This window comes from Xenopus tropicalis, chromosome 7 (genome assembly GCF_000004195.4).
Source record: "Xenopus tropicalis strain Nigerian chromosome 7, UCB_Xtro_10.0, whole genome shotgun sequence".
Lineage (NCBI taxonomy): Eukaryota > Metazoa > Chordata > Amphibia > Anura > Pipidae > Xenopus > Xenopus tropicalis.
Genome location: NC_030683.2, coordinates 59865202 through 59892190, shown reverse-complemented (window position 1 = coordinate 59892190; position 26989 = coordinate 59865202). Strand labels below are relative to the sequence as shown.

General features: G+C 43.2%; 1 protein-coding gene and 1 long non-coding RNA gene across 2 annotated transcripts in view; one reads left to right on the top strand and one right to left on the bottom strand.

The window, feature by feature from the left end:
- Positions 1-4839: 4839 nt before the first annotated feature.
- LOC105947783 lies at positions 4840-12106 on the bottom strand. The gene is made up of 3 exons (XR_001171260.3): positions 11950-12106; positions 11289-11386; positions 4840-6364 (listed from the first exon to the last, which is right to left on the bottom strand). It is a non-coding gene; the product is annotated as an uncharacterized LOC105947783 (long non-coding RNA).
- Positions 12107-20997: 8891 nt separating this feature from the next.
- Positions 20998-26989, top strand: part of cabp2 (calcium binding protein 2) — a 109215-nt gene continuing 103223 nt past the window's right edge. Inside the window, exons 1-2 of the mRNA XM_031906501.1 lie at positions 20998-21001; positions 23501-23635. Of these exons, the coding sequence (XP_031762361.1) occupies positions 20998-21001; positions 23501-23635 (139 nt within the window). The remainder of the gene's footprint in view (positions 21002-23500; positions 23636-26989) is intronic.

The following is a 26989-nucleotide window of genomic DNA, read 5'->3' as shown; positions in this document are numbered from 1 at the left end:
AGATACTCTCCAACAGCAACCTGCTGCGGATGACCCAGTTCCTGCTCCGCTCTCTATGGGTATTCCCCTTGTAGAGCCTAAGATCCCTTTTCCCGAGAAATTCTCTGGGGATCGGAGTAAATGTTTTGCTTTCAAGGAGGCATGCAAACTTTATCTTAGTTTTTTGCCTCGCTCTTTTCCCACTGAAGTGGCAAAAGTCAATTTTGTGATCACTTTATTGTTAGGTGATCCTCAGGTGTGGGCTTTCACTCTATCCCCATCTGACCCAGCTCGATACTCTCTTGGCTATTATTTATGATGACCCCGATCGGGCGGCCTCTGCCGATTCGGCCATCCGTGCCCTCAAACAAGGCAGGAAGCTTGTTGAGGAGTATTGTACAGAGTTTCGTCGCTGGGCAGTAGAAACGGGTTGGAATGATTCAGCTCTTCGTAGTCAGTTCCGAGCTGGTCTGTCTGATGCTATTAAAGACAGTCTCATTAATTACCCTGCTCCTTCATCCCTTGATGCATTAATGTCTCTCTCCATTCAAATTGATAGGAGACTTAGAGAGAGGCGTCAGGAAAGATCGGCCTCCTCTACTACTCACTCTCTATCTCTGGTATCTGAACCCATTCAAAACTTTGCTACTCCTTTGTCTCTGGAGGAGCCTATGCAGTTGGGTTCTACCCGTTTGTCTTCGGAAGAAAGACTCCGTAGACGCACTAATGGGTTATGCATGTACTGTGGCGAAGGAGGGCATTTTCGCAAAGATTGTCCAAAGAGGCCGGGAAACTGCAAAGCCTAAACAGGTCTGGGGAGTCTTGTTTGGGTAATGCAGTTTCTACTCCCCAATGTATTTCCTCTAAAATCTTCATTTCTGTGCTCCTCGATTGGGGTTACGGTAATGTTAAGATTCCGGCCTTTTTGGACTCTGGAGCAGCTGGCAATTTTTTAGATACTAATTTTGTTCAAAAGCTGGGTATTCCTTGTACCACTGTAACCCAGGTTAAGTTAACTGTAAGTCAGGTTACTGGCTATTGATGGGAATCCGCTTGGGTGCGGGTTTCTATCCTCCAGATCTCAGGATCTAGTCATGTCCATTGAAGGTTCTCACAGAGAACAGCTATTTTTCTATTTGATCAATTGTCCTGATACTCCTGTGATCTTAGGTCTTCCATGGTTACAAAAACATAACCCGCAGATTGATTGGGTCTCTAGTAAGATTCTTAGTTGGGGAGCACACTGTGAGGGGCCATGTTTTAAAGGGTCTGTTTTCATTGCTACAACCTCTCTTAAGGGTCTTCCTCCCCAATATACAGCCTTGGCTGACGTTTTTTCAAAAAAGGTGGCTGAATCATTACCTGCACATAGACCCTATGACTGTACAACTGAATTGGTTCCTGGGGCTGTTCCTCCCAAGGGTAGAACCTATCCACTTTCTCTTCCAGAAACTCAAGCAATGGAAGAGTACATTAAGGAAAATTTGGAAAGGGGGTTCATTAGACCATCCTCTTCTCCTGCAGGGCGGGTTTTTTCTTTGTAAGCAAGAAGGATGGTGGTCTTAGGCCCTGTATTGATTATAGAGGTCTGAATAAGATTACTGTTAAAAATCGATACCCTCTTCCCTTGATCTCAGAGCTCTTCGACAGAGTTAAAGGTGCTTCCATTTTCACTAAACTTGATCTAAGGGGTGCATATAACCTAATCCGGATTAAGGAGGGGGATGAGTGGAAAACTGTCTTTAATACTCGTGATGGACATTATGAGTATTTGGTAATGCCTTTTGGGCTATGTAATGCTCCTGCAGTTTTTCAAGAGTTTGTAAATGATATATTTCGTGATCTTCTTGGACGCTATGTGGTAGTGTACCTAGATGATATCCTGATCTATTCTTCTAATTTAGAACATCATTGTCGCCATGTTCAGGAAGTACTGCAGAGACTTAGACAGCATCAATTATATGCTAAGCTTGAAAAATGTATTTTTGAAGTTCCTTCTGTTCATTTTTTGGGGTACATCATTTCTCAACACGGTTTAGAAATGGAACCAACCAAGGTAGAGGGAATTTTAAATTGGGCTCAACCGCTTTCCTTACGTGCTATTCAAAGATTTCTGGGTTTTGCCAATTATTATAGACAATTCGTTAAGGGGTTTTCTTTCCTGGTGGCCCCAATCACAGCTCTTACTAAAAAGGGGGTTGATCCTAGTATTTGGTCCTCTGAAGCGATAGAAGCTTTTCAGCTCCTTAAAGAAGCTTTTATCTCTGCTCCAGTTCTGCGTCACCCAGAGTCTACCTTACCGTTTCCCGTTGAAGTTGACGCTTCTGAGGTTGGAGCTGGGGCAGTACTATCACAACGTCACCCTGTTACCTGTAAGGTACATCCTTGTGCCTTCTTTTCAAGGAAATTCTCCCCTACAGAGGCTAACTATGATATAGGGAACAGGGAACTGTTGGCAGTTAAATGGGCTTTTGAGGAATGGAGACATCTGTTGGAAGGTGCTAAACATCCGGTTACGGTCTTCACTGATCATAAGAATTTACTGTATATTGAATCTGCTAAACGTTTGAACCCTAGGCAGGCAAGATGGGCTTTGTTTTTTACCCGTTTCAATTTTATTTTAACCTATAGACCTGGGTCCAAGAATTTAAAAGCCGATGCCCTCTCCAGAAGTTTTGTCTCTTGTCCTAAAGAGGCCATTGAACCCGACACTATCCTCCCTAGGGAGGTGATTGTCGCTGCCCTGAATCCTGACCTTTTGGCCTCTCTCTCTGAGGCTCAAATTAACTTGCCTAGTAATGTGCCTTCTGGGAGGCTTTTTGTTCCGGAAAATTTACGCGAGGCTGTTTTATCTGAAACTCATGAGTCTAGAGTAGCAGGGCATCCTGGTCAGAGTAAGACCTGTTAATTGTTATCTCGTTCCCTCTGGTGGCCTACTATGAGACAAGATGTTGGCAATTATATTAATTCTTGTGCAGTTTGCCAACGCTCCAAACCATCTAGGTCTCTACCCCAGGGCTTATTACAATCACTCCCCATTCCTGAGAGGCCGTGGACTCATATTGCTATGGATTTTATTGTTGATCTGCCGCCCTCTAATGGTAACACGGTTATTTGGGTGGTAGTAGACCGCTTTAGTAAGATGTGTCATTTCATTCCCCTTCCCGCCCTCCCCTCTGCCAAAACTTTGGCTGAGCTTTTCATTATCATGGGGCCCCATTGAATATTGTTTCTGATAGGGGGGTTCAGTTTGTCTCTAGGTTCTGGAGGGCATTCTGCTCTCTTTTAGGTACTGGTCTGTCCTTTTCCTCAGCCTATCATCCCCAGACTAATGGTCAAACTGAAAGGACAAACCAATCATTGGAACAGTATCTGAGGTGTTATGTATCCAATAATCAGTCTCAATGGGCAGAGTTTCTTCCGTGGGCTGAGTTTGCCTTTAATAACGCCACTCATACCTCTACCGGGGAATCTCCTTTTTTTATTGTCTATGGTCTTCATCCTAGGGGTTTTTCTTTTTCTGAACATTTTTCTGCTGTTCCTGCTGCCAATTCTATGGTGGAACATTTTTCACAGATTTGGCAGAGAATTCAAAATTCTCTGTCTTCAGCCGTGAGTACTCAAAAAAGAGCATCGGAAGGAGTCACCTGAATATCAGGTTGGTGATAGGGTGTGGTTATCTTCAAAGAATATTTCACATAAGGTTCCTTCTGCCAAATTGGGTCCTAAGTACATTGGTCCTTTTGTCATTTCCGAGATCATTAACCCTTCCTCAGTCCGCCTAAAACTTCCCCCTGAGCTTAAAATTTCAAATTCTTTTCATGTCTCTCTGTTAAAACCTGCCAGGGTGGTTCGCCAGCGTTCTCCTCCTCCAGTTGTGGTAGAGGGTCAAACTGAGTATGAAATTCAAAGAATTGTTGATTCACGTTTTTCCAGGGGGGGGTTACAGTTTCTTGTACACTGGAAAGGATATGGTCCTGAGGCCAGATCTTGGGTTTCTGCTACTGATGTTAAGGCTGACCGCCTTATCAGACAATTTTATGCTAAGTTTCCGGATAAACCTAAGGGTCCGGTGGCCCCCTCTAGAGGGGAGGGTAATGTAAGAATACCTGGTGGTCCAGTGGGGCAGCGGGGACGCCCGCAGCTCTCTAGGCGGGGACGCCCGCCTCATCGTGCGCGCCGATGCGCGCGTCCTGGAACTATGGAACGCGGAAGTGCGCGCGCTTCCTTTTAAACCCGGCGCGCCGCATGACATCATCGCGCGAATTTCAAATATTTAAAGGCGCTTGTGTTTGTTTTCAGTGCCCAACTTCGGTTTCGCCTCCTGGTTCTCAAATTCTGCTATTTTGACTCTGATTTGTGTTTTGACCATTGCCTGACCCTGACCTTGTTGATTGCTGCCTGTATTGACCTTCTGCCTGTTTTTTGACTACGGTTCCGGAATCTGACTTTGTACTTCGCTGCCTGATTGGTTTGACCTCGGCCTGATCACTTCGTCTCTGTTTCCCAAATTCTGCATTACGCTAAGTTCCCTTGCCTGCTCAAACATTTGCCCTGGTCCTCTCACATTAAGTCCTGGCGGCACCCGAGTAGCGGAGGGCTCCTCCCGAAGTGAAAGGTGGTTGTTATAGGCAGAAGAGTGAGCTCAGACCGGGACCTTGGCTTTTGTTCTGAGTTTGGGATACCGTGCGTGACAGTATCACTGAGACCTGGTGGGATGAAAAATGCGACTGGGCAGTGAATTTAAATGGTTATACACTTTTTAGGAGGGACAGAGAGATTAAAAAGGGTGGAGGGGTTTGTCTTTATGTAAAGTCAGATTTAAAGCCATGTAATAATGACATTACCAATGAAAATGTTGAATCTCTTTGGGTAGAAATTTCAGTAGGGCTGTTATGACAAGTATCAGTCAGTTATGACAAGTAGGTGATTGAAATCAGAGTGAGGAAAAACCTGCAATTCAGCTCAACAAGAGAGGGAGTCCTGGAGGAGCCCTGGAGATCCAAGTGACTGGGGCAAATGGTAGAACTGGGCTGTTCTACACCACTATTGCAACTCTTCTAGACATGTATCTAAGTATAAAAGCTAGCCCATCTGAACAAGGACTGGTTGAGAACATCTGTTGCATCAAACTTTGCAAGTATCAAGTGCTATACCTTTGGGCATGTTTGCTTGATGTCTTCATCAATACCAAAATAATAAAGAAAATAAGTCCAAGTTAAAGTTTGTTTACATTTTGGTTCTAAGAGTAGGGTTTCCACCTCTGTTGCTCCTTTGTATCAGTTATTCAAGAATATGGAAAGTGCTACTAGATCCAGTGCTGAACCTGTTAGCCGAGCTTTTACAGATATAATGCCAATACCAATGCCAATGTTTATTGTATTTAGCAGTTTTGCTATACATTTATTTGTATGTTACATGTGCTTGTTCTATCAAATGGAATAAAGGTTAGTTCTTGTAAACATTGTGTTACATTCTGTGAGCTCGGAAACTGCCTAGAATAACCCCTTAGGTAGAGCAGGAGAGCCCTGCCGAGCCCGGTGTTCACTGATGCCCTTTTAGGGCCCCGGGCCCAAAAGGAACCAGGAAAACAGGACTAGCTTGGGCAAAGAAAACAAGCAAAGTAGCGCTTTTAAGGTTTGAATTTGGCGCGCCTAAAGTTGGGACGTGCGCCGTCTCCCGGTGCTCCTTACAGTATCGCCCCTCTCAGGAGCACCCACTGGGGTTCAAAATATTCATACTGGGAAGGAGCTCGAGCTTAACACAAACAGGATTGATGACCTCCTTGACTTTGAAAGGACCAATGTAATGAGGACCCAACTTAGGGCAATGGACACGTAGCTTAATATTCTTAGAAGACAGCCAGATGGAATCTCCAACTGCAAAACAAGGGGCAGATTTATGATGTTTATCTGCTGCCTTCTTTTGACTGAGAGACGCCTTCACCAGACCTTGATGAGCAGACGACCAAATGGACTTGAAGTCATGAATGGCAGCCTCAGCAGCAGGAACATCCACCTTGAGTACTGAAGGAAAATCGATCTACGACCACCAGAATTGTAGTAAATTCTGCTGACTTCAGTAAATCTATCGGTATATCTGCCACCAGAAGTATCTGGAAATTAGATCAAGTGTCTTCTTAACCCCTGGTTGGTCTGCAGTCTTAGAGGAATGACCCCACCAGAGGATCTGAGAGACCTTAGACTGAGGGACGAAAGTCTTACCAGACGGGCACTTTGGGGTATTCTCAGTAGCCAGCAGAGCTAAGGACACAGTAGCCACCACTCATTCAGGAGGAATAATAGGACAAGGAGGGACTGAAGGAGCCTCTTCCGGAGACAGGGATCTCGACAGGGTATCAGCTTTGACGTTCTTGAACCCAGGTCTGTAAGAAATAGAGAATTTGAACCTAGAAAAGAATAATGCCCATCTGGCTTGTCGTAGATTCAGTCTCTTAGCGGAAGAAATATATTCTAGGTTCTTATGGTCAGTAAGAATTGTAACAGGCTGTGACACACTTTCTAGGAGATGATGCCATTCCTCCAAGGCCAACTTAATCACGGTTCACGGCTGTCAATATAATAATTTCTCTGAGCAGATGATAACACAGTGCCCTGAGTTATCTTCAGAAGGCGGGTAGAGGCATTGATCTTTTGGCAAGGGGCATCAAAAATCTTACGAAAGGTGGAAATAAAGGCTGAAGCCTTGTGAACAAAGGGATCATCTCGCTCCCAGAGTGGTGATGCCCAGGCCAGAACCTTACCATGGAGCAGTGCGATAATGTATGCCATCTTAGACTTCTCAGAAGGGAACATGAGAGGAGACTTGTCTGTCTTATTTTCATATGTTATATCTACCTACCTTGTAACTGGGTAGGGCGAGGGGTTGGGGGGAGAGTAAGAAGGGAAGGGAGGGGGGAGAAAAAGAATAAGTGTGGTTTCTTATATATATTGGTTAGAGAATATGTACCAGTCCTTGCCTAAATAACCATGTTGCCGAGTTCCATTGTTTATAAGAAACGGTGATGAATAATGCCCTCCTATATCTAGAAATCCAAAAAATAGGAAAAAAGCTTCAGCAGGTTTGCTGCAAAAAATTTTTAGTACCAATACCCACAATAAATGTTTTGCAACAAACCTGCTTAAGCTTTTTTCCTATTTTTTTGGATTTCTACAATTGTATTTTGTTGCAGCACAGATTAACAACTAGGTGCAAAAGCTTTTTTTCACAAGTATTTTATATAAAGTTCACTGACAATTTTTATTTTTCTGAATGCCCTCCCATATATACTTGAGCTGTGGGGAGCTGATACATATTCATTATGACTGTGAAAAATGTATTGCCGCACCCCATATGAAGTAGTGCTTGGTGTATATATTTTAAGTCTATGCAGTTGAAAGCCTTCTCTGCATCTAGTGATAGCAACATGACTTTGGTTTTAGTGTTTTCAACCCCATGGACTATCTGCAAAATGCGTCTAATATTATAGTTAAGCAAAGTATTGAATAATTTAGTTAAGGCTGTTATGAGAAAAACAGAAAACTCTGCTTTATGCACTAGAGGTAGGATGAGTTCCCTTCTGCAGTTTTTTAGTTGGTCGGGATTTAATGTGTTTTTGTGGTGGAATTCCAAGTCTCTCGGTTTATCTTTAAGTTTTTCTTTCTGTTGTATACGTTGTTTTTTTATATGTGCTCCTTGCTTAATTAAGTAGCCTCGAACTACAGTTCTCTGGGAATTCCATATGACTGCCTGATTTGTAGAATCCTGGTTGTTTTCTTTAAAGTATAGGTATTCTATCTGTTTATGTAGATGTTTACAAGATGTATCATCAGCTAAAAGGGATTCATTTAAACTCCATTTGATCTGAGGGATAGTTATAGTCCCTATGATAGGGGAGTAATCAGACCAGGTTTGAGGTTCTATAGTAAAATTGTATAGAAATGAAAGAAGATTTCCCAATATCAATAAAAGGTCTATTCTACTCTATAATTTGTGCGGTGGAGAGTAAAGTGTATAATCTTGTTGCTTTGGGTTTAAATACCTCCATGTGTCAAATAGGTAGTGATCTTTTAAAATTTGGATGAGATTTCTATTGGAAAAGATTTACAGGATTGTATTAAAGTCAGCTGCAACCACCAGGTCTCTAGATTTCTTATTAGTGACAAAATTTAGTTGAAAGAAGAACTGAGAATGGTTGGTGTTAGGGGCATAGACTCCTACTAACGTTAGAGGCTTACCATTAAGCTCTCTTCGAAAGAGAAGAGTCCTACCTTCTGTGTCTGTATCAACTATTCAAAATTGCCTCACCTCTGGATTTATTTGAGGCTGAGGAGTAGAAGCACTGTGTCAATTGAGGATGCCAATATTTGGATTCTCTGCCTCTTTTAAAGTGTGTGCTTCCTGTATAATTATAATGGAGGCCCTTTGGTTTAAGTATTCCTTGCATGCCTTTCTCCTTTTAACTGAACAGTTGTGGCCCTTGGCATTGTGTGATAGAATACACAATAAATATTTGTCAGGAATAGCCATAGTGGAAACCCGGGTAATAGCTGCTAGAGGGAGACCTGGTGCTCACATGCAACATTTCACACATTTGTATAATATACAGTATGCTCAACTGTACAAAATGGGAAAAGGAAAAGACTAGAAATTGGGCAGGTAAACAGATAATTCATTAAAACTAAATCGCAAATACATACAACTATAAAATGAAAATAGTAAGAAATATTATATCAAAGAAAAAAAAAAAGAGAGAAGATGTAGATTTAAATGAACTAGTATAGTGTATATTTCCCATGATGGGTAGTCCGCGAAAGGTCTTGAGGTAATTAAAAGGTCCCTGGTTTTAGGGGGTGGGGGCTAAGTAGACTCACTTAACCATGTTCCTCTTGGGAATGTAGATGAAAATTGTTGGTACCCGATGAGTCAGGTATAACATTCTCAAGCTGTCTCCAACTGTTTCATGGGTGGGGGTCTGCGTCGTTGTGGGTCAGCTGGTGGGCTGTAGTCCAGATGTATAATTTAGCTTCCTGTTCTCCTGGGTGTTTCAAGATATGAGTGGTCTCCATGGTGAACCAGTAGTTTAAAGGGAAATCACCAAATGTACTGCATGTTGTGTTTGTTGGAGATAGGTGGTAAGGCTAACACATGCCTTTTGGCTAGGATGAATGGTGCAATGTCTGGATCATTTAATTTTCCACTGTGATCTCTCCTGTTGGTTTAATCTCCTCCATTAGTGCGACCATGGTGCGATATTTGTGTAGGCGAACATATACATGTTGCGGTGGTTCTGGAGACTGAGGTTTCGGCCTAAGTGCACAAAGTGTTCTGTTGACGTCTAAGTCTGTGGCAGGGCAGTCTGGAAGCAGATTGTGGAGGCAGTGGTTGAAGATTCCTGACTATTTTGGAAAATGGACAATTGTATCATACTTACCGTGATTTCCCTTTCCAGGCCACTCCATGTCAACACTTACCGGGATAAACCCTCCGCTCTGCTCCCATCTGAAGGACCATACCCCCACTCCAGTGTCTAGTAAAAAGCTTTTAGAAACTACTGAAAAATGGTGGGAACCTTGACATGAAGTGGCCAGGAATGGAAAATCATGGTAAGTATGATGCAATATTCCATTTTTTTGGCCACTCCATGTCAACACTTACTGGGACACAGCAAGCTAATATCCCCAATTGAGAGGGCAAAAGTTCCACAAAGGAAAGAACTCTGTATCTCAGAATATAAAGTAAGGACTAAAACTCTAAACTAAAACTCTATAAAGGCAAAGCCCACACCAAAGTAATGATACCGAGTGTGCAACCCACATCTGGGGATGCAATCTTTATTGGAAACAGCTAAAGTAGGGAACACCTGAGGAAAAGACTTTTGCACCATCAATGACATTATACACCTGGACAAGCTATTACAGATAACCATGTTATTTCCCCCAGCAAAACCTATGCATCTTGTAGATAATATGTCTCTCTCGCTGATGTCTACAGAGTGCATAAGGGCTCGCACAAATCCTAGAACCCAAAACCCATGCACCGTGCAAGGAGTCATGTGTGGAAGCATCTAACTGAGCATGATACCTCCAGTACAATTTCACCCATCAACCCTGTCTTGAACAAGCATGCCACAGGGATGCTCAATAGCAGCCACATAAGAAAGCCCTTCTGGACAACCAAACAACCTAGCCTGAGATCAAACCAAGAACTTACCAGGGCATGACTACAGAAAGATATAGAAAACTAGATAGATACAGGAAAAATAACCCAGCAAGTTCAACCAGCCAAAAGCCTTGCCGGCTCCATAGGCTCTAAGATGGTGCCCTACACAAAAGCCTAACAGGTGGCCAGTTTGATACCTACCTACAAGGATCCACCCTGATAAGGATAATAGTTTTCATCACATAGATCAGATCTAGAACCCATGACACATTTGCATGCTCTAAAATAAGTGCAACAAACAGAAAGTGAAAACACAGATAATAAAAGGATTAAATCTAGGTAGGGGGAAATAAAGTTATCCACCTATTGATTTAAAAAGAAACTGATGCATACTAACAGTATCACAGTGCTCAAGCCCATATGCAACTTAGCCCATGGGTCTTTTCCATAGTAGCCTTGGCCTGCTGATGGTCCGAGCACCCTTCTAGAATTCTAAATGTGACAGTCCTTAATATGTGGCCCCTGAGCCTAAACTCAGTCAGCTAACTGGCCCCTCTATTGTACCTGTACTGGACAGGCCTATCCTACTGTCTACCCCAACAGCAAGGCCTGCAAATGATGCACCAGTCATGGCCATAGTTGCCTATAGAGATTACTATATCTGTAGTCACACAAACAAAAAGTTTTTTAAACCAATGCACCCACTGAATACTGGACTAAGAAATGGTGAACTGATCCTCAGTGTCCAGAGCCAGAGAATGTTAATCATTATCGACTATACAGAGCCCTATTGTTCAGGTTTCTAGTATAATTCCCTGCCATATGGATATCCATAGCAACCTACAAGGTATTGTGAGCCATGTTCCTCTGAGCCGCTCCTTGTTCATAGAGAAAGGTATCTGCCACATCATAAGCCCTGACAATGTCACTCACCCCAGAAGCACAGCAGTAGTGGTAATCCTCCTACAGTCTTGAGTACAACCGGCACAAATCAGGTCTGAAAACCCTAAACATAACTGGAAGATAACACATTGCTGACTACTGTGTCTACAGTAAGGCTACAGCGCAGAGTTTAGTCAAATTAAACATACACATATAATTTGAACAGCCATTGCATGCCAGTGCATACTGTATGTAGTGTGTAATACCTGTCTGCACTTTGAGTGTTTCCCTTAGAGAAGAAAGTGGATGCTGTTTCAGACCCATGCATCCTACCTATACACCGTCTGGATGTTTGCATTGATCTCTGTATTGAAAGAAGAGAAATATACTTATATACTGTGTTGCAGCCACCTTCAGAATTTACCTTTATACAAATATATAATACCTGCATGCAACACACACCACATATAATATATATTCAACCTCAATTCTGCTTGGTTGTACCCTTAAGTCAGTTGACCACTACCTTAATGCAAATAAATTATAATGTAGAGACTGCATTAACATGTATACTGCATTATCCAGCCTGGCTGTTGCTTCTACATAAGGCATAGTTCCTGGGTGCGCAATACCTAAACAGCACATTTCAATAGAAAACCATGCTTATAACAGATTTGAATGTTACTTAAACAAATGTGATACAGGGTCACTATCAGTGATATGTTACCCATACTTACCTGGAGGCTGCATAAGCAAATATGACCCAAAACTGAATAATCATAATACAGTTTGGACATTGCCTTAGCCTTCGACACACAGCACTGCTAAAATGCTCCAGTATATACATTCAAATTGTTAGTTATCGTAGCCCACAAGACAACCACTGAAGTGTTTTAACATACATATAAATTTTAAATGGTATATTACCCAGCATGAGCACTTCTCAAATGTTTTAAGGGGACAGTGCTGGGGAAATGCAATCCAAAAGTAGGGGACGCCGCAGCTTATCCCACTCTGCTTTGCAGCCACCAGTCCCCACTGCAGCCAGCCTTTCCAGCAGCTTCTCTCTCAGCAGCCACTTCCTCTCCCCTCTCAACTCTCTGAGCCAACTGCTTCATGTCCCTCGGAAATCCCGGCCCCTCCCCCCTGAGACAGCAGCTTCAACAGCTATTAGGAGTCTTTTCACATCTCTCCCCCCCCCAGAGGGCGGCCGTCTGGGCTCCCCCCAGACGGGGGGGTAGACCGTAGGATGCCCTTGTCCTGTACAGTCCTTCTCCGTCCCATGGTGGCTGCCCTTGCAGTGCTGTATAGTAAAGTTGAACTGCTGCAAAGCTAGGCTCCATCTTAGCAATTTTTCCATTGTCTCCAGAAACGCGTTGCAACCTACTCAGAGGGTTATGGTCAGTGACCACAGTGATCACTTTCAAACAGATAGGGCTGCAGTTTCTTTAAGGCCCACACAATGGCCAGGCACTCTTTTTCAATTGTAGCATATGCAACTTCCCGGGGGAGCAGCTTCCGGCTCAGATATATAATGGGGTGCTCACCTACCTTCTCATTCACTTGAGACAATACAGCACCAATCCCATAGGTGGAGGCGTCAGTGTGGACAATGAATCCCTGGCTAAAGTCAGGTGCAGCCAAAACAGGGGCATTCACTAAGGCAGATTTGAGTGCACACATGGCAGCAGCACACTCGGGTGTCCAGGTTACCACTCGTGGTTGTAACATAGTAACATAGTAACATAGTAAGTTGGGTTGAAAAAAGACATACGTCCATCAAGTTCAACCATAATGCCTTTATATAACCTGCCTAACTACTAGTTGATCCAGAGGAAGGCAAAAAACCCCTCTGAAGCCTCTCTAATTTGCCGCAGAGGGGAAAAAATTCCTTCCTGACTCCAAGATGGCAATTGGACCAGTCCCTGGATCAACTAGTACTAAGAGCTATCTCCCATAACCCTGTATTCCCTCACTTGCTAAGAATCCATCCAGCCCCTTCTTAAAGTTATATAATGTATCAGCCAGCACGACTGATTCAGGGAGGGAATTCCAGAACTTCACAGCTCTCACTGTAAAAAATCCTTTCCGAATGTTTAAATGGAACCTCCCTTCTTCTAAACGAAGTGGGTGCCCTTGTGTCCGTTGGAAGGACCTACTGGTAAATAAAACATTAGAAAGGTTATTATATGATCCCTTTATATATTTATACATAGTTATCATGTCACCTCTTAAGCGCCTCTTCTCCAGTGTAAACAGACCCAACTTGGCCAGTCTTTCTTCATAACTGAGACTTTCCATACCCTTTACCAGCTTAGTTGCCCTTCTCTGGACCCTCTCTAACTCAATAATGTCCCGTTTGAGCACTGGAGACCAAAACTGAACAGCATATTCTAGATGGGGCCTTACCAGCGCTCTGTAAAGGGGAAGAATAACCCCCTCCTCCCGTGAATCTATACCCCTTTTAATACAGCTCAAAACCTTGTTTGCCCTTGCAGCTGCTGCCTGGCATTGCTTGCTACAGCCAAGTTTATTATCTACAAGGACTCCAAGGTCCTTCTCCATTAGGGATTTGCCTAGTGCAGTCCCATTAAGGGTATACGGGGCTTGCATATTTTTACATCCCAGGTGCATGACCTTACATTTATCCACATTAAATCTCATCTGCCACTTAGCTGCCCAGATTGCCAGTTGGTCAAGATCCTGCTGCAGGGATGTCACATCCTGGATAGAATTGACTGGTCTGCAGAGTTTTGTGTCATCTGCAAACACTGATACATTACTCATAATACCCTCCCCTAAGTCATTTATGAACAAATTAAACAAAAGTGGACCCAGTACAGAACCCTGAGGGACCCCACTGAGGACCTTATTCCAAGTAGAGAATGTACCATTAACAACCACCCTCTGTACCCGATCCTGTAGCCAGTTTTCTATCCATGTGCAAACGACTTCACTAAGACCAATAGACCTTAGCTTAGAAAGCAGTCGTTTGTGGGGAACGGTATCAAATGCTTTGGCAAAATCCAAATAGATTATATCTACTGCATCCCCACTGTCCAGCTTCTTACTTACCACATCATAAAAAGCAATTAAATTGGTCTGACATGACTTGTCCTTCATAAAGCCATGCTGATTACTGCTCATAATGGCATTCTCCACTACATAATTTTGAATGTGATCCCTTAACAAGCCTTCAAATAACTTGCCCACCACGGATGTCAAACTTACAGGCCTATAATTGCCAGGCTGAGATCTTACTCCCTTTTTAAATATGGGAATGACATTCGCCTTCTTCCAATCCCTAGGTACCATACCTGATGAAAGAGAGTCTGAGAATATCAGAAACAAGGGCCACTGCAATTCTGCCCCTAGCTCTCTCAGTACCCGAGGGTGTATTCCATCTGGCCCAGGTGCCTTGTTTACATTTATCGTGTGTAACCCTTTAAGCACCATATCCTGTGCCAACCACTGTGTAGTTGGAGCTGAGGCAACAGTGCAGCTATTGGGTGGGACTTGGCCCACTGGCTCCTCTACTGTATACACAGAAGAAAAGAACTGGTTAAGCACATCTGCCTTTTCTGTATCCGCTGTAACCATATTGTTATTATAACTCAATGGGGCCACACCCTCAACCTGCATCTTTTTACTATTAATATACTTAAAAAACTTTTTGGGGTTAGTCTTGGCCTCGGCCGCGATGCGCTCCTCATTTTCTATCTTTGCCTTCCGGATTGCTGTTTTACAACACTTGTTATAGTGTTTATAATCATTAAATGCATCTACTGTCCCCTCTGACTTATATTTCTTAAAAGCTTTCCTTTTTCTCCCTATTAACTTCTTTACCTCAGAGTTAAGCCACATAGGTTAATTCTTAACACTTCTACTTTTTCTTATTAATGGAATAAATTGAGAACAGTAATGATTTAATATCATTTTAAATGACAACCATTTCTGCTCTGTGCTTTTATCAGAAAACATAATGCCCCAATCTATGCCCTGAAGCGCTGCCCTTAAGGAGCTAAAATTTGCCTTCCTAAAATTCAGTGTCTTTGTTGCCCCTGCGTACATTTGTTTCCTGCACCAAACATCAAATGAAATAACATTATGGTCACTATTACCCAGGGGTTCAACCACTAGCACATTTGCTATACGTTCTGGGTCATTAGAGATCACTAGATCTAGTATAGCATGGTTCCTGGTTGGCTCCTAAACAACTTGTGACATAAAGTTGTCATGCAGCAAGTTTATAAACTTGTTCCCATTTACTGTCCTGGCAGTACTATTGCCCCAGTCAATATCAGGGTAATTAAAATCCCCCATTATTATCACTTGCCCCAAACTAGCAGCCTTTTCTATTTGCAACATATTGTCTTTTATTAGTCAGATTTGTCAGGGGTTTAGCAATAGCACTGTAGTTAGGGATAAAGCGTCGGTAATACCCTGCTGTCCCCAAAAAGGCTAACACCTGTGTTGTGGGAGTGGGCCAGTTTACTATGGCTTCAACCTTGGCGGGTTCTGGCATCACTCACGCGCTTCCCACCCAATGACCCAAATATTGGACCTCAGCCATCCCAAAGTGGCACTTCCCTGGCTTAAAGGTAAGCCCAGCCTGCCTGATCCTTTCCAGCACCCTCACATGTTCCTCCCAGATGTTGCTAAATATGGCTATATCATCCAGATATGCCTGAGCAAACTCTTGGAACCTCTCCAACAGCTGATTTACTACCCGTTGGAATCTTACTGGGGCATTTTTCATTCCAAATCGCTTGACTGTAACGTGAAACAAGCCATAGGGACTGATAAAAGCCAACTCAATTGGACAACCCAATTGGTGCAGCCTGGCCGCTCAGCAAACTGATACTGAAACTTTTGGAGCAGCTGAAACAACGGCTCACTCTGCTGATTGGTTAGCTGTTCACTAATAGCAACATCCTCCAAAGTCTGAACCCCCAGTGCCTCTTGTAAGAGGTCAGGGAGAGCCTCCTCATGGCATCCCTCTTCCAGCAGACTACAAATGGCAGCCACAGTGCCTTCTCTTTCTACCTATGGTTTCATCAAATTTACATAGTAAGTAAGTAAGTTGGGTTGAAAAAAGACATACGTCCATCAAGTTCAACCATAATGCCTATATATAACCTGCCTAACTACTAGTTGATCCAGAGGAAGGCAAAAAACCCCATCTGAAGCCTCTCTAATTTGCCGCAGAGGGGAAAAAATTCCTTCCTGACTCCAAGATGGCAATCGGACCAGTCCCTGGATCAACTAGTACTAAGAGCTATCTCCCATAACCCTGTATTCCCTCACTTGCTAAGAATCCATCCAGCCCCTTCTTAAAGTTATATAATGTATCAGCCAGCACAACTGATTCGGGGAGGGAATTCCAGAACTTCACAGCTCTCACTGTAAAAAATCCTTTCCGAATGTTTAAATGGAACCTCCCTTCTTCTAAACGAAGTGGGTGCCCTCGTGTCCGTTGGAAGGACCTACTGGTAAATAAAAAATTAGAAAGGTTATTATATGATCCCTTTATATATTTATACATAGTTATCATGTCACCTCTTAAGCACCTCTTCTCCAGTGTAAACAGACCCAACTTGGCCAGTCTTTCTTCATAACTGAGACTTTCCATACCCTTTACCAGCTTAGTTGCCCTTCTCTGGACCCTCTCTAACTCAATAATGTCCCGTTTGAGCACTGGAGACCAAAACTGAACAGCATATTCTAGATGGGGCCTTACCAGCGCTCTGTAAAGGGGAAGAATAACCCCCTCCTCCTGTGAATCTATACCCCTTTTAATACAGCTCAAAACCTTGTTTGCCCTTGCAGCTGCTGCCTGGCATTGCTTGCTACAGCCAAGTTTATTATCTACAAGGACTCCAAGGTCCTTCTCCATTAGGGATTTGCCTAGTGCAGTCCCATTAAGGGTATACGGGGCTTGCATATTTTTACATCCCAGGTGCATGACCTTACATTTATCCACATTAAATCTCATCTGCCACTTAGCTGCCCAGATTGCCAGTTGGTCAAGATCCTGCTGCAGGGATGTCACACCCTGGATAGAATTGACTGGTCTGCAGAGTTTTGTGTCATCTGCAAACACTGATACATTACTCATAATACCCTCCCCTAAGTCATTTATGAACAAATTAAACAAAAGTGGACCCAGTACAGAACCCTGAGGGACCCCACTGAGAACCTTACTCCAAGTAGAGAATGTACCATTAACAACCACCCTCTGTACCCGATCCTGTAGCCAGTTTTCTATCCATGTGCAAACGACTTCACTAAGACCAATAGACCTTAGCTTAGAAAGCAGTCGTTTGTGGGGAACGGTATCAAATGCTTTGGCAAAATCCAAATAGATTATATCTACTGCATCCCCACTGTCCAGCTTCTTACTTACCACATCATAAAAAGCAATTAAATTGGTCTGACATGACCTGTCCTTCATAAAGCCATGCTGATTACTGCTCATAATGGCATTCTCCACTACATAATTTTGAATGTGATCCCTTAACAAGCCTTCAAATAACTTGCCCACCACGGATGTCAAACTTACAGGCCTATAATTGCCAGGCTGAGATCTTACTCCCTTTTTAAATATGGGAATGACATTCGCCTTCTTCCAATCCCTAGGTACCATACCTGATGAAAGAGAGTCTGAGAATATCAGAAACAAGGGCCACTGCAATTCTGCCCCTAGCTCTCTCAGTACCCGAGGGTGTATTCCATCTGGCCCAGGTGCCTTGTTTACATTTATCGTGTGTAACCCTTTAAGCACCATATCCTGTGCCAACCACTGTGTAGTTGGAGCTGAGGCAACAGTGCAGCTATTGGGTGGGACTTGGCCCACTGGCTCCTCTACTGTATACACAGAAGAAAAGAACTGGTTAAGCACATCTGCCTTTTCTGTATCCGCTGTAACCATATTGTTATTATAACTCAATGGGGCCACACCCTCAACCTGCATCTTTTTACTATTAATATACTTAAAAAACTTTTTGGGGTTAGTCTTGGCCTCGGCCGCGATGCGCTCCTCATTTTCTATCTTTGCCTTCCGGATTGCTGTTTTACAACACTTGTTATAGTGTTTATAATCATTAAATGCAGCTACTGTCCCCTCTGACTTATATTTCTTAAAAACTTTCCTTTTTTTCCCTATTAACTTACCTTAACTTAATTAAATTACCTCAGAGTTAAGCCACATAGGTTGATTCTTAACACTTCTACTTTTTCTTAATGGAAAACACTTCTACTCTTTCTTAATGGAATAAATTGAGAACAGTAATGATTTAATATCATTTTAAATGACAACCATTTCTGCTCTGTGCTTTTATCAGAAAACATAATGCCCCAATCTATGCCCTGAAGCGCTGCCCTTAAGGAGCTAAAATTTGCCTTCCTAAAATTCATTGTCTTTGTTGCCCCCGTGTAAATTTGTTTCCTGCACCAAACATCAAATGAAATAACATTATGGTCACTATTGCCCAGGGGTTCAACCACTTGCACATTTGCTATACGTTCTGGGTCATTAGAGATCACTAGATCTAGTATAGCATGGTTCCTGGTTGGCTCCTAAACAACTTGTGACATAAAGTTGTCATGCAGCAAGTTTATAAACTTGTTCCCATTTACTGTCCTGGCAGTACTATTGCCCCAGTCAATATCAGGGAACGTCTTATACTGGTCCTGGTTATCAAGAGGGGAGACCATGTAAATAGTGTCATGAATGGATTTTACCACCACATAGGGCCCTTCTCAGGCTGCTTGCAACTTGTCTGACCTCATTGGTGTCAGCAGTAAGGTGAGGGCAGTGAGGCTGTGGAATGCCCTTCCTAGAGATGTGGTAATGGCAGATTCTGTTTATGCCTTTAAGAGGGGCCTGGATAAGTTTTTGAACAAGCAGAATATCCTAGGCTATTGTGATACTAATATCTACAGTTAGTATTAGTGGTTGTATACTGTATATAGTTTATGTATGTGAGTGTATAGATTGGTAAGTATAGGTTGTGTGTGCTGGGTTTAAATGGATAGGTTGAACTTGATGGACTATGGTCTTTTTTCAACCCTATGTAACTATGTAACACCTTGTCCCCCGGCCCGAACCGCCAGTCCCTGGCATTCCTATCATACCAAACTTTTTGTTTGGTTTGAGCAGCTGCCAGATGTTCCTTCACCAGAGCAGTCATTTTCTCTAGACGTTTACGAAATTGTAGAACGTATAGAGCTACAGGGAACTCAGGAATTGGGCTCCTCCCTCCCATTACTCCCTTAGCAAGTCTAGGGGGCCCCGAACCCTACTCCCATACAACAACTAGAAAGGAGAGAACCGTGTAGACTCTTGGGGAACTTCTCTATATGCAAACAGAAGACAGGGCAGAAACTTCTCCCAGTCACCTTCTCCAGCCTCCAGTTTGTAGCATGTTCTTAAGAGTCCCATTGAACCACTCACACAGGCCATTAGTTTGGGGGTGATACGGGCTTGAACGAAGAGAGGTGACCCCCACAGTGCTGCCATAGGCACTGAAGTAATTGGGACAGTGCATCTGCAACAGCTGGGGCATCAATTCTTCGTAAAGCCACCGCCTCTGGGTACCGGGTGGCTTAGTCCTCCATTGTAAGTATATATTGCTTACCTGTCCTGCTGGGTCGGCTAAGGGGTCCTATCAAATCAACAGCAACTCTCTGAAATGGCTCCCCTATCACTGGTAGGGGTCACAATGTATGCTTGTTCCAGTCCCCACTTTTTCCCTCTGACAGCTGTCACAGGATCGACAGAACTGTGCCACTTGTTGTGACAACCCTGGCCAATAGAAACAGGCAATAGCGGGTGCGAGAAATCCCTTGGTGCCATGCAAGGGGTGCCTCATGTGCAAGGTGAAGTAACTGGGTCCTTAATTTGGCAGGCACCAACAACTGTTGGCATGCTTCCCTTTGTTTTCCCCTAGGGCTTTTGAGGACTCTATAGTACAACCCATCCTCCTGCACTATTTGTTCCCCTGCTTCGGTACCTACCAACCCATGCCCAGTAATGGCTAAAGACTAGAGTCTGTTGCTTGTTCAACCCTAAAATCCTGCCAAGTACCTATGTCAAATGGGTCATCAGTCATATCTGTCTGCCCATTTACCTTCTGGACAACTGCCGGTGGCTCGCCCGACTCTGCCTGCCGTCTTGTGATGCTGCACAAATGTCTCGCACATCATTACCAAGCAGGACATCAGCAGAAAGCTGATCCATGACTCCCACTTCATGCAGCACGGACCCTTCTCCCCAGTCCAAAGTCACTTGTGCAATTGGCACCTCTCTCCGCTGTCGTCCAGCCAGAATCACTCGGTCATTTTCCCCCGGAAACCTTCCACTGGGTTTCCATCTATTTGCACTGGAATCACATGGCATCTTCTCTTGGACTGATCTGCGCAGTGGATCTGCATTACTGCAAATTTGGGGGTCTCACTTAAGTTGTTTTCAGGCAGGTCACACTCTGCACTTTCCTTCTGAACAGTGGCAACAGGTCGAGCAGGTGTCACCTTTGGAGCCCCTGACACAGAAGGAGCTTGCTGGTTTAGAGGGCAAGAAGCTTGAAAGTGGCCCAGGGCCCCACATCGAAAGCAGCTTCTAGGCCCAGCCCCTGGTATAACTGCTCAACAGTAGCACAACTGTAGGTAGCATTTGTGGCCTAGTCCCTCTGGCAGTGGCAGCAGGTTTACATGTAGGTGGTGCTACTAGATCTGGGCCACCAGTCTGGTTTGAGTCACAGCCCAGTAGCTCTGTGAGTAGCTCTCCCTATACCCCCCAACATTTGAAAAATGAAAAAAAAGGGACAAAAAGCGCTGCAATTTTTGACCACGCCCACTTGTGTGGCCACGCCCAAATTACCACACCCCATTAAAAAAAAATACTTCTTCTGCTGCTCTGCTTCTTATGCGGCTCCTTGTGCAGTGGTGACAGGCCTTTTTATAAGGTTGCGCCCCATGCGTATGTGTGACATCAATACGCACGGGGTGCAACCTTATAAAAGGGCTTGCCGCCACCGCACAAGGAGCGGCATGAGAAGCAGAGCAGCAGAAGAAGCCGGAGCGCCTGGCTCCAGCCAGTGCCTCCCACTGTGCTGGATAGTTCAATGAATGTCCCGTACTTCCATAATCTAATGCAGGACATTCATTGAACTGTCAGGGACAGCGGGATACGCTATAAAAACCGGGACTGTCCCGCAGAAAGCGGGACAGTTGGGGGGTTTGGCTCTCCCTGCTGTAAGTGCTGTATGGTCTCTGTACATAAAGTCCCTTATAATAGTCAGCTGCAGCTCCCAGGCAGCCCAGTAACAGTTCACCTCACAGCGAGTCTCCCAGTTGCACTTCTGTGGGTGTGGATATAACTGGAGTATTACTCAGGTGCTGGAGTATAACTCAGGGGACAGTGCTGGGGAAATGCAATCCAAAAGGAGGGGACGCCACAGCTTATCCCACTCTACTTTGCAGCCACCAGTCCCCACTGCAGCCAGCCTTTCCAGCAGCTTCTCTCTCAGCAGCCACTTCCTCTTACCTCTCTGAACAAACTACTTCCTGTCCTTGGGACCTCCCGGCCCCTCCCCTCTGAGCCAGCAGCTTCCAGATCTATTAGGAGTCTTTTTACAGACACCGGTGCTTAACTTTTTTTAGCCACTACTGGCTCAGTCTCTCTGAGGACACTGTTCCACACTCCACTCCTGGAGGAAACCCCTTTCCCAGTTCAGTCCTGGCAAAGTCACTTCCCCAGCGCTCTTTTGGTTTCCCCAGGTAGCGATACCTGCCCCAAAGTACCTCTCCCTTTGGGATAGGCAGTTGCTCCTACGTAGCAGGCCACGAGAAACACCTGTGCTCACACAGGGGACACACACGGAGACTTCAATACCTTTTCCTCAAATGGATCACTCACTGGGGATCCTCAGGTGGTAAAGGCATGTAGCCTAACTCTCTTTACAGGCTGGCACTCCAAATGCTAAGCAGAGCTCCCCTCAGCCTTCACACAGTCACTGCTTAGAGGATAGTCTCTCTGTCTCAACTCTGGCAAAACAACAGGGGCTATAAAAACTGCTAAACTGGTTATAAACTGCTGGTCCCTCCCCTGATTTTTGGCTCCAAAGCTAGGCACACCTCCCCTCTCCTAACAGTGCACTGGAGCATCCAGCCAATCGGGTTTCTGCCCAGTTGGGCTGGATGATGTCACAGACCAAGAAACAGGGGAAAGTGTTCTCTGATCCCCTACATATATCAACTTGAAAACCAGCAACATAATGATAAAGGAAAAGGACTAAAAAGGAGAACACAAACAGGAAGATGACATTAGATTGACTATATATTGCTTCTTACGTGATAGGAATATACTTATATCCAATTATATTCAGACCAAAGATACATATTATTGATGCACAAAAGTTGTATAAACCGCTTTATGTATGTAATATATAGATAATTATGTAAGTAATATATGTAGATTCTATTATATTAAAGGACCAAAGAAACATATCAATGCAGGAAAGTTGTATAAAACAACTTTATATAGGTAATCTGGATAATTGTGTGAATAATATGATTATGATGATGATGATGTGTACACATGTACACATCATTTTAAAACATTGGCCAGTATGAGTTTATCTTTTTTTCTTTAGACATCATCATATTGGCCAACGTTTTAAAATCCGCCGTAGACTCTTGCACTTGTGAATATGTCTCCCACCTGCCCAGCCTTCCCCCAACCCTGATTGGCAGCAGTCACTTGGACATAGGGAATGGCAGGCACTTTTCACCCAGCCCTAGAACCCTATGCCAGACAGCAAAATTCCATCTAGGGGGCCCTGCCAAAATGGTTCCCATTCAGCCCTACACTTGGTAAGACTCACATGGAGTTCACCTAGGAAAGGAAGATCATGGTAAATATGACACATAATTCACTTATCTGTGTATTAATTCATATAACAGCTCATATAAAAACTATGTTATTTCCCATGCACATGCAGAAAATTATCCAAAACAAGTGGTATATAGAACATATACCAATACTCAGCGCTCTCGGTGGTATGTCTTGTACAAAATCTTCAGTGTAGTTAAGGTGTTCGTATATGCAGCTCCCTCTTAAACAACCCCTTTGATTGGGTCTCAATGTGTACGGATGCAATGATGGAAGCGCATGGAAAATACAAACAAAAACACATATAGTGCAGATTGTAAAAGCAAAAGTAACAGTGGTGTGATATATGCACAGTGAATCAACACTCACTTGTGCTAGCGTAATATATGCTCACCAGATATCAATGGATAAGGGCCATAATAAAAAAAGGTTACTTTTGCTTTTACAATCTGCACTATATGTGTTTTGTTTGTATTTTCCATGCGCTTCCATCATTGCATCCGTACATGTGCAGCAAATTACATTCAACATAAATGTACCTTACTGTACTAATTCATTCTGAATCTCACTTCTTTATCCCTTTAGAGCTAAAAGAGGCATTTCAAGAATTTGACAGAGACAAGGATGGATTCATTGGACACAAAGAACTTGGGCACTGTATGAGGACAATGGGATACATGCCAACTGAAATGGAGTTGATCGAGCTCTCACAGAAAATTAGTTAGTAACAAGCATGTATATGACATATATATGTTTAGCATAATACTGTTATAATCTAGGTTTTGTAAACTCAAGAATTCCACACATATCTGCAGGGGCGGGCCAAGCCGCCCGGGGGGCGCCCTAGGCAACCTGGTCGGCTACCTCACCCCTGCACCATCTCCCCCCTCACATGTGAGTGGCCCGCATGTGCAGTTCGCGAGGGGGGGGTGAGACGGGTCATTGCCCCCACCGCGTCATGACAAGCGGCGGGGGCAATGACAAAGTAGCGTGAACTAGGGGTAGCCCCTAATTACACCCTGCATATCTGTTTTAAGAGGAAACTCAATAATATGGTGGAGATTAAATGAATAACTCTTAAAAATCAAATTTAACCATTTTTTTTGCAGTGATTTTTGACAAAATTGCAATTATGATTTTGCTCCAACTTATGGAAAAAAAAATTTCCACGGAATTTAGCATAACGTATTGAAAAAACACAAAAAAACAAGGTGAAAATTGTTTTTTTTTTTTACATGTTTTTACCCCCATTTGTGCTTGAAAAACTGTAGACAATTGCATTTGTGGCTTTTTCTGCAGTTTCCAATTACAACAAGAAGGTGGGTAGACTAATCCAATTATATATAATCCAAATATATATATATAGTAAGCAAAAAACAAACCACGCAAGACTTGTATGAAGCAAAAAAATGGTGTTTAATTCAACGTTTCAGCTTAGACTGAAGCCGTCTTCAGGATACACAATTACAACATGATCAAGTGATGAAATATATAGCTGAAAAGGGCGCCAAACAGTTTGTGCAAAGCCCTCTCCCAACATTACCTCATTCCCTTATTGTGACATGACTTAATGAGGCAACAAAAAGAAACTGTGTAGAAAGACCTCCCACATGTGCATTGACAATAGAAATTAAGGGCTACCTAGCTCTAAATAGCTGTAACCCACCTAACATAAAAAATAAAAGTGAACACCAAATAAAAAGTAAAAGTACCGAACAAGCCTCACACAATTATAAAACCTCCCCAGGCAGATCGGACTTGTGTAAAAACACATAGGGGAAACTCTCTTTAACTCAAGAGCCCTTACGCTCATATTTTGCCCTTTTGTAAAAACGAACTGCTGCATACAGTACTGAATCTCTGTACTTACGCGCACCATCATTGCTTACTCCCCACGGTCCACCACATCTGCTTCTCTCTTGTCTCCCTAATGTTGCCATACCAACCATCCATAATCTCCCAGACACCTTCTGCCAGAGCTATACTTAACCGCAAGTCATGTTACGCACATTTACCTTTTCAAACCTCCAAACCATAGCTACCTCCTCATAGCAGCTATCGTATCCACGGGGCTTAAGTTACAGTGAGTGTTGGGGTAACGAGTAAGTAAGAAGCAACAAGGTGTCAATGGATAATGGAATCTGTCCCGCTTCGCGGAAATTAGCAAAATGGTGACATATCCATGAAACAGGCTTGTCACGTGACTTTATTTGATATTAGGGTACCTGACTGAGCATCAGAGCAGTGATGAGTGAACCCACAGGGCCGGTTATTAGTGCCAAGCGAATCAGTCCCGTTTTGTGGAAGTTTGCGGAATGGTGAAAAATCCTTGAAACACGCTTGTCACGCGACTTTTTTGTCACCCGCATCTTTTTTTGATGCAACCGTGCCTATTTTTTACACAGCGACCGCAACTTTTTGACATGCAACAAATTTTTCCACGCCGAATTTTCGCGGAAGCTTTGCCAAACAATTCACCAATGGCGAAATGTGGAAATTCACTGCAAATGCATGCCTGGTGAAAATATTCACTCATCACTACCGGTGTGTATTGCAGGGAGCGTGATATTAGGATACCTGAGCGAGCCTCAGAGCAGCAATTCTGTAGTAACCCACAGGGCCGGTAACTAGTGACAAGTGAATCTGTCCTGTTTTACTAAATGCCACGACCGCAACTTTTTTGACGTGCAACAAATTTATGAACTGCGAATTTTCACTGAAGTTTTGTGAAACAATTCGAAATGTGGAAATTCACTGTGAATCCATACCTGGCGAAAAAATTCACTCATCACTACCGGTAACCATACTGAGAGTACTCCATATGTGTATCAGCAAGCATCCTAAAGCAAAAAGGAATAAAAATCAATCTATTAAGGTACAGGTTTTCAGTTGAGATATACCAAGAAAAAACTACAAAAGGGGAAATTTGCTAATAAAGCACAACAAATACTCATTAACAAAAGGTATTCTGCACCTGCAGAATAAAGAAGAAATATGTAGATAATACAAATTGTAGATATAAATACAAATTGTAAACAAATTGTAGATAATTGTTACCTGCAGAATAAAGAAGAAACAAATTGTGGATAATATGTTACACAGTAAGTACGTGTCAATAATCAAAAGAAGTGGGACATAGGTAAGGTTTCATTAAGTCCTGAACAAAGGTCTTACATTTTTTCCTTTTTACCAGTCTGATGCATTTGAGGTATTTGAGGATTTACATAAGTTCAAGTGACAGCTTAAATTGCGTGATCATTTTAAGGGTAAAGAAAGGGTTACATCCCCACTATTCAAACCTTAAAGTGTTTTTGATCCTCCAAACACTGCCCACTCCATTGCCACTTTCACCTGTTTGTGTGCCATTGATTCTTCCCGGTTGCACTCTGGGCACGATAGGACTTTTTTTTTCATCTCTCCAGAAGTGAGAGAGAAGCCCTTAAAATCTTACGTTCTAACAGTAATCTCATCATTAGACAAGCAGATAATGGGGATGCCATTGTATTATTAGACAAAACATTTTATGAAATGGAACTGACCAACCAATTTGCAGATTCCAAGACCTATGTATGCTTGAAAAAAGACTCTACTGGGAGTTTCAAGGAACAATTGGATTCTTTGCTAGCGACATGCTATACTGCAGGTTGAATTAGCAAATCCACTAGGGATTTTTTGATTACTGAGTTTCCCGAAATTCCGTTTATTTATACATTACCCATTATATATATATTAGCCGTGGGCTCTCTGTTCCAACCAGTAGCCAAATTTGTAGATTACTACCTACAACCCAAGGTGCAAAATATGGCTTCATATCTACGAGACACTTCCCATCTTCTTTCACTACTTAATGATTTAAGTGTTGCCTTCTTGTCACAATGGATGTTTCAAGTCTCTATATGGCCATTCCTCATGACTTAGGAGTAGCATCTTGCAGGGAAGCCTTACTGAAACGACACAAGGGTCAGCCCCCTGTTGAATTCTTGGTGACACTCTTTGATTTAATCTTGTCCCACAATTATTTCTTGTTTAAAGACACATTCTTCCTACAAATAGCGGGCACAGCCATGGGTTCAA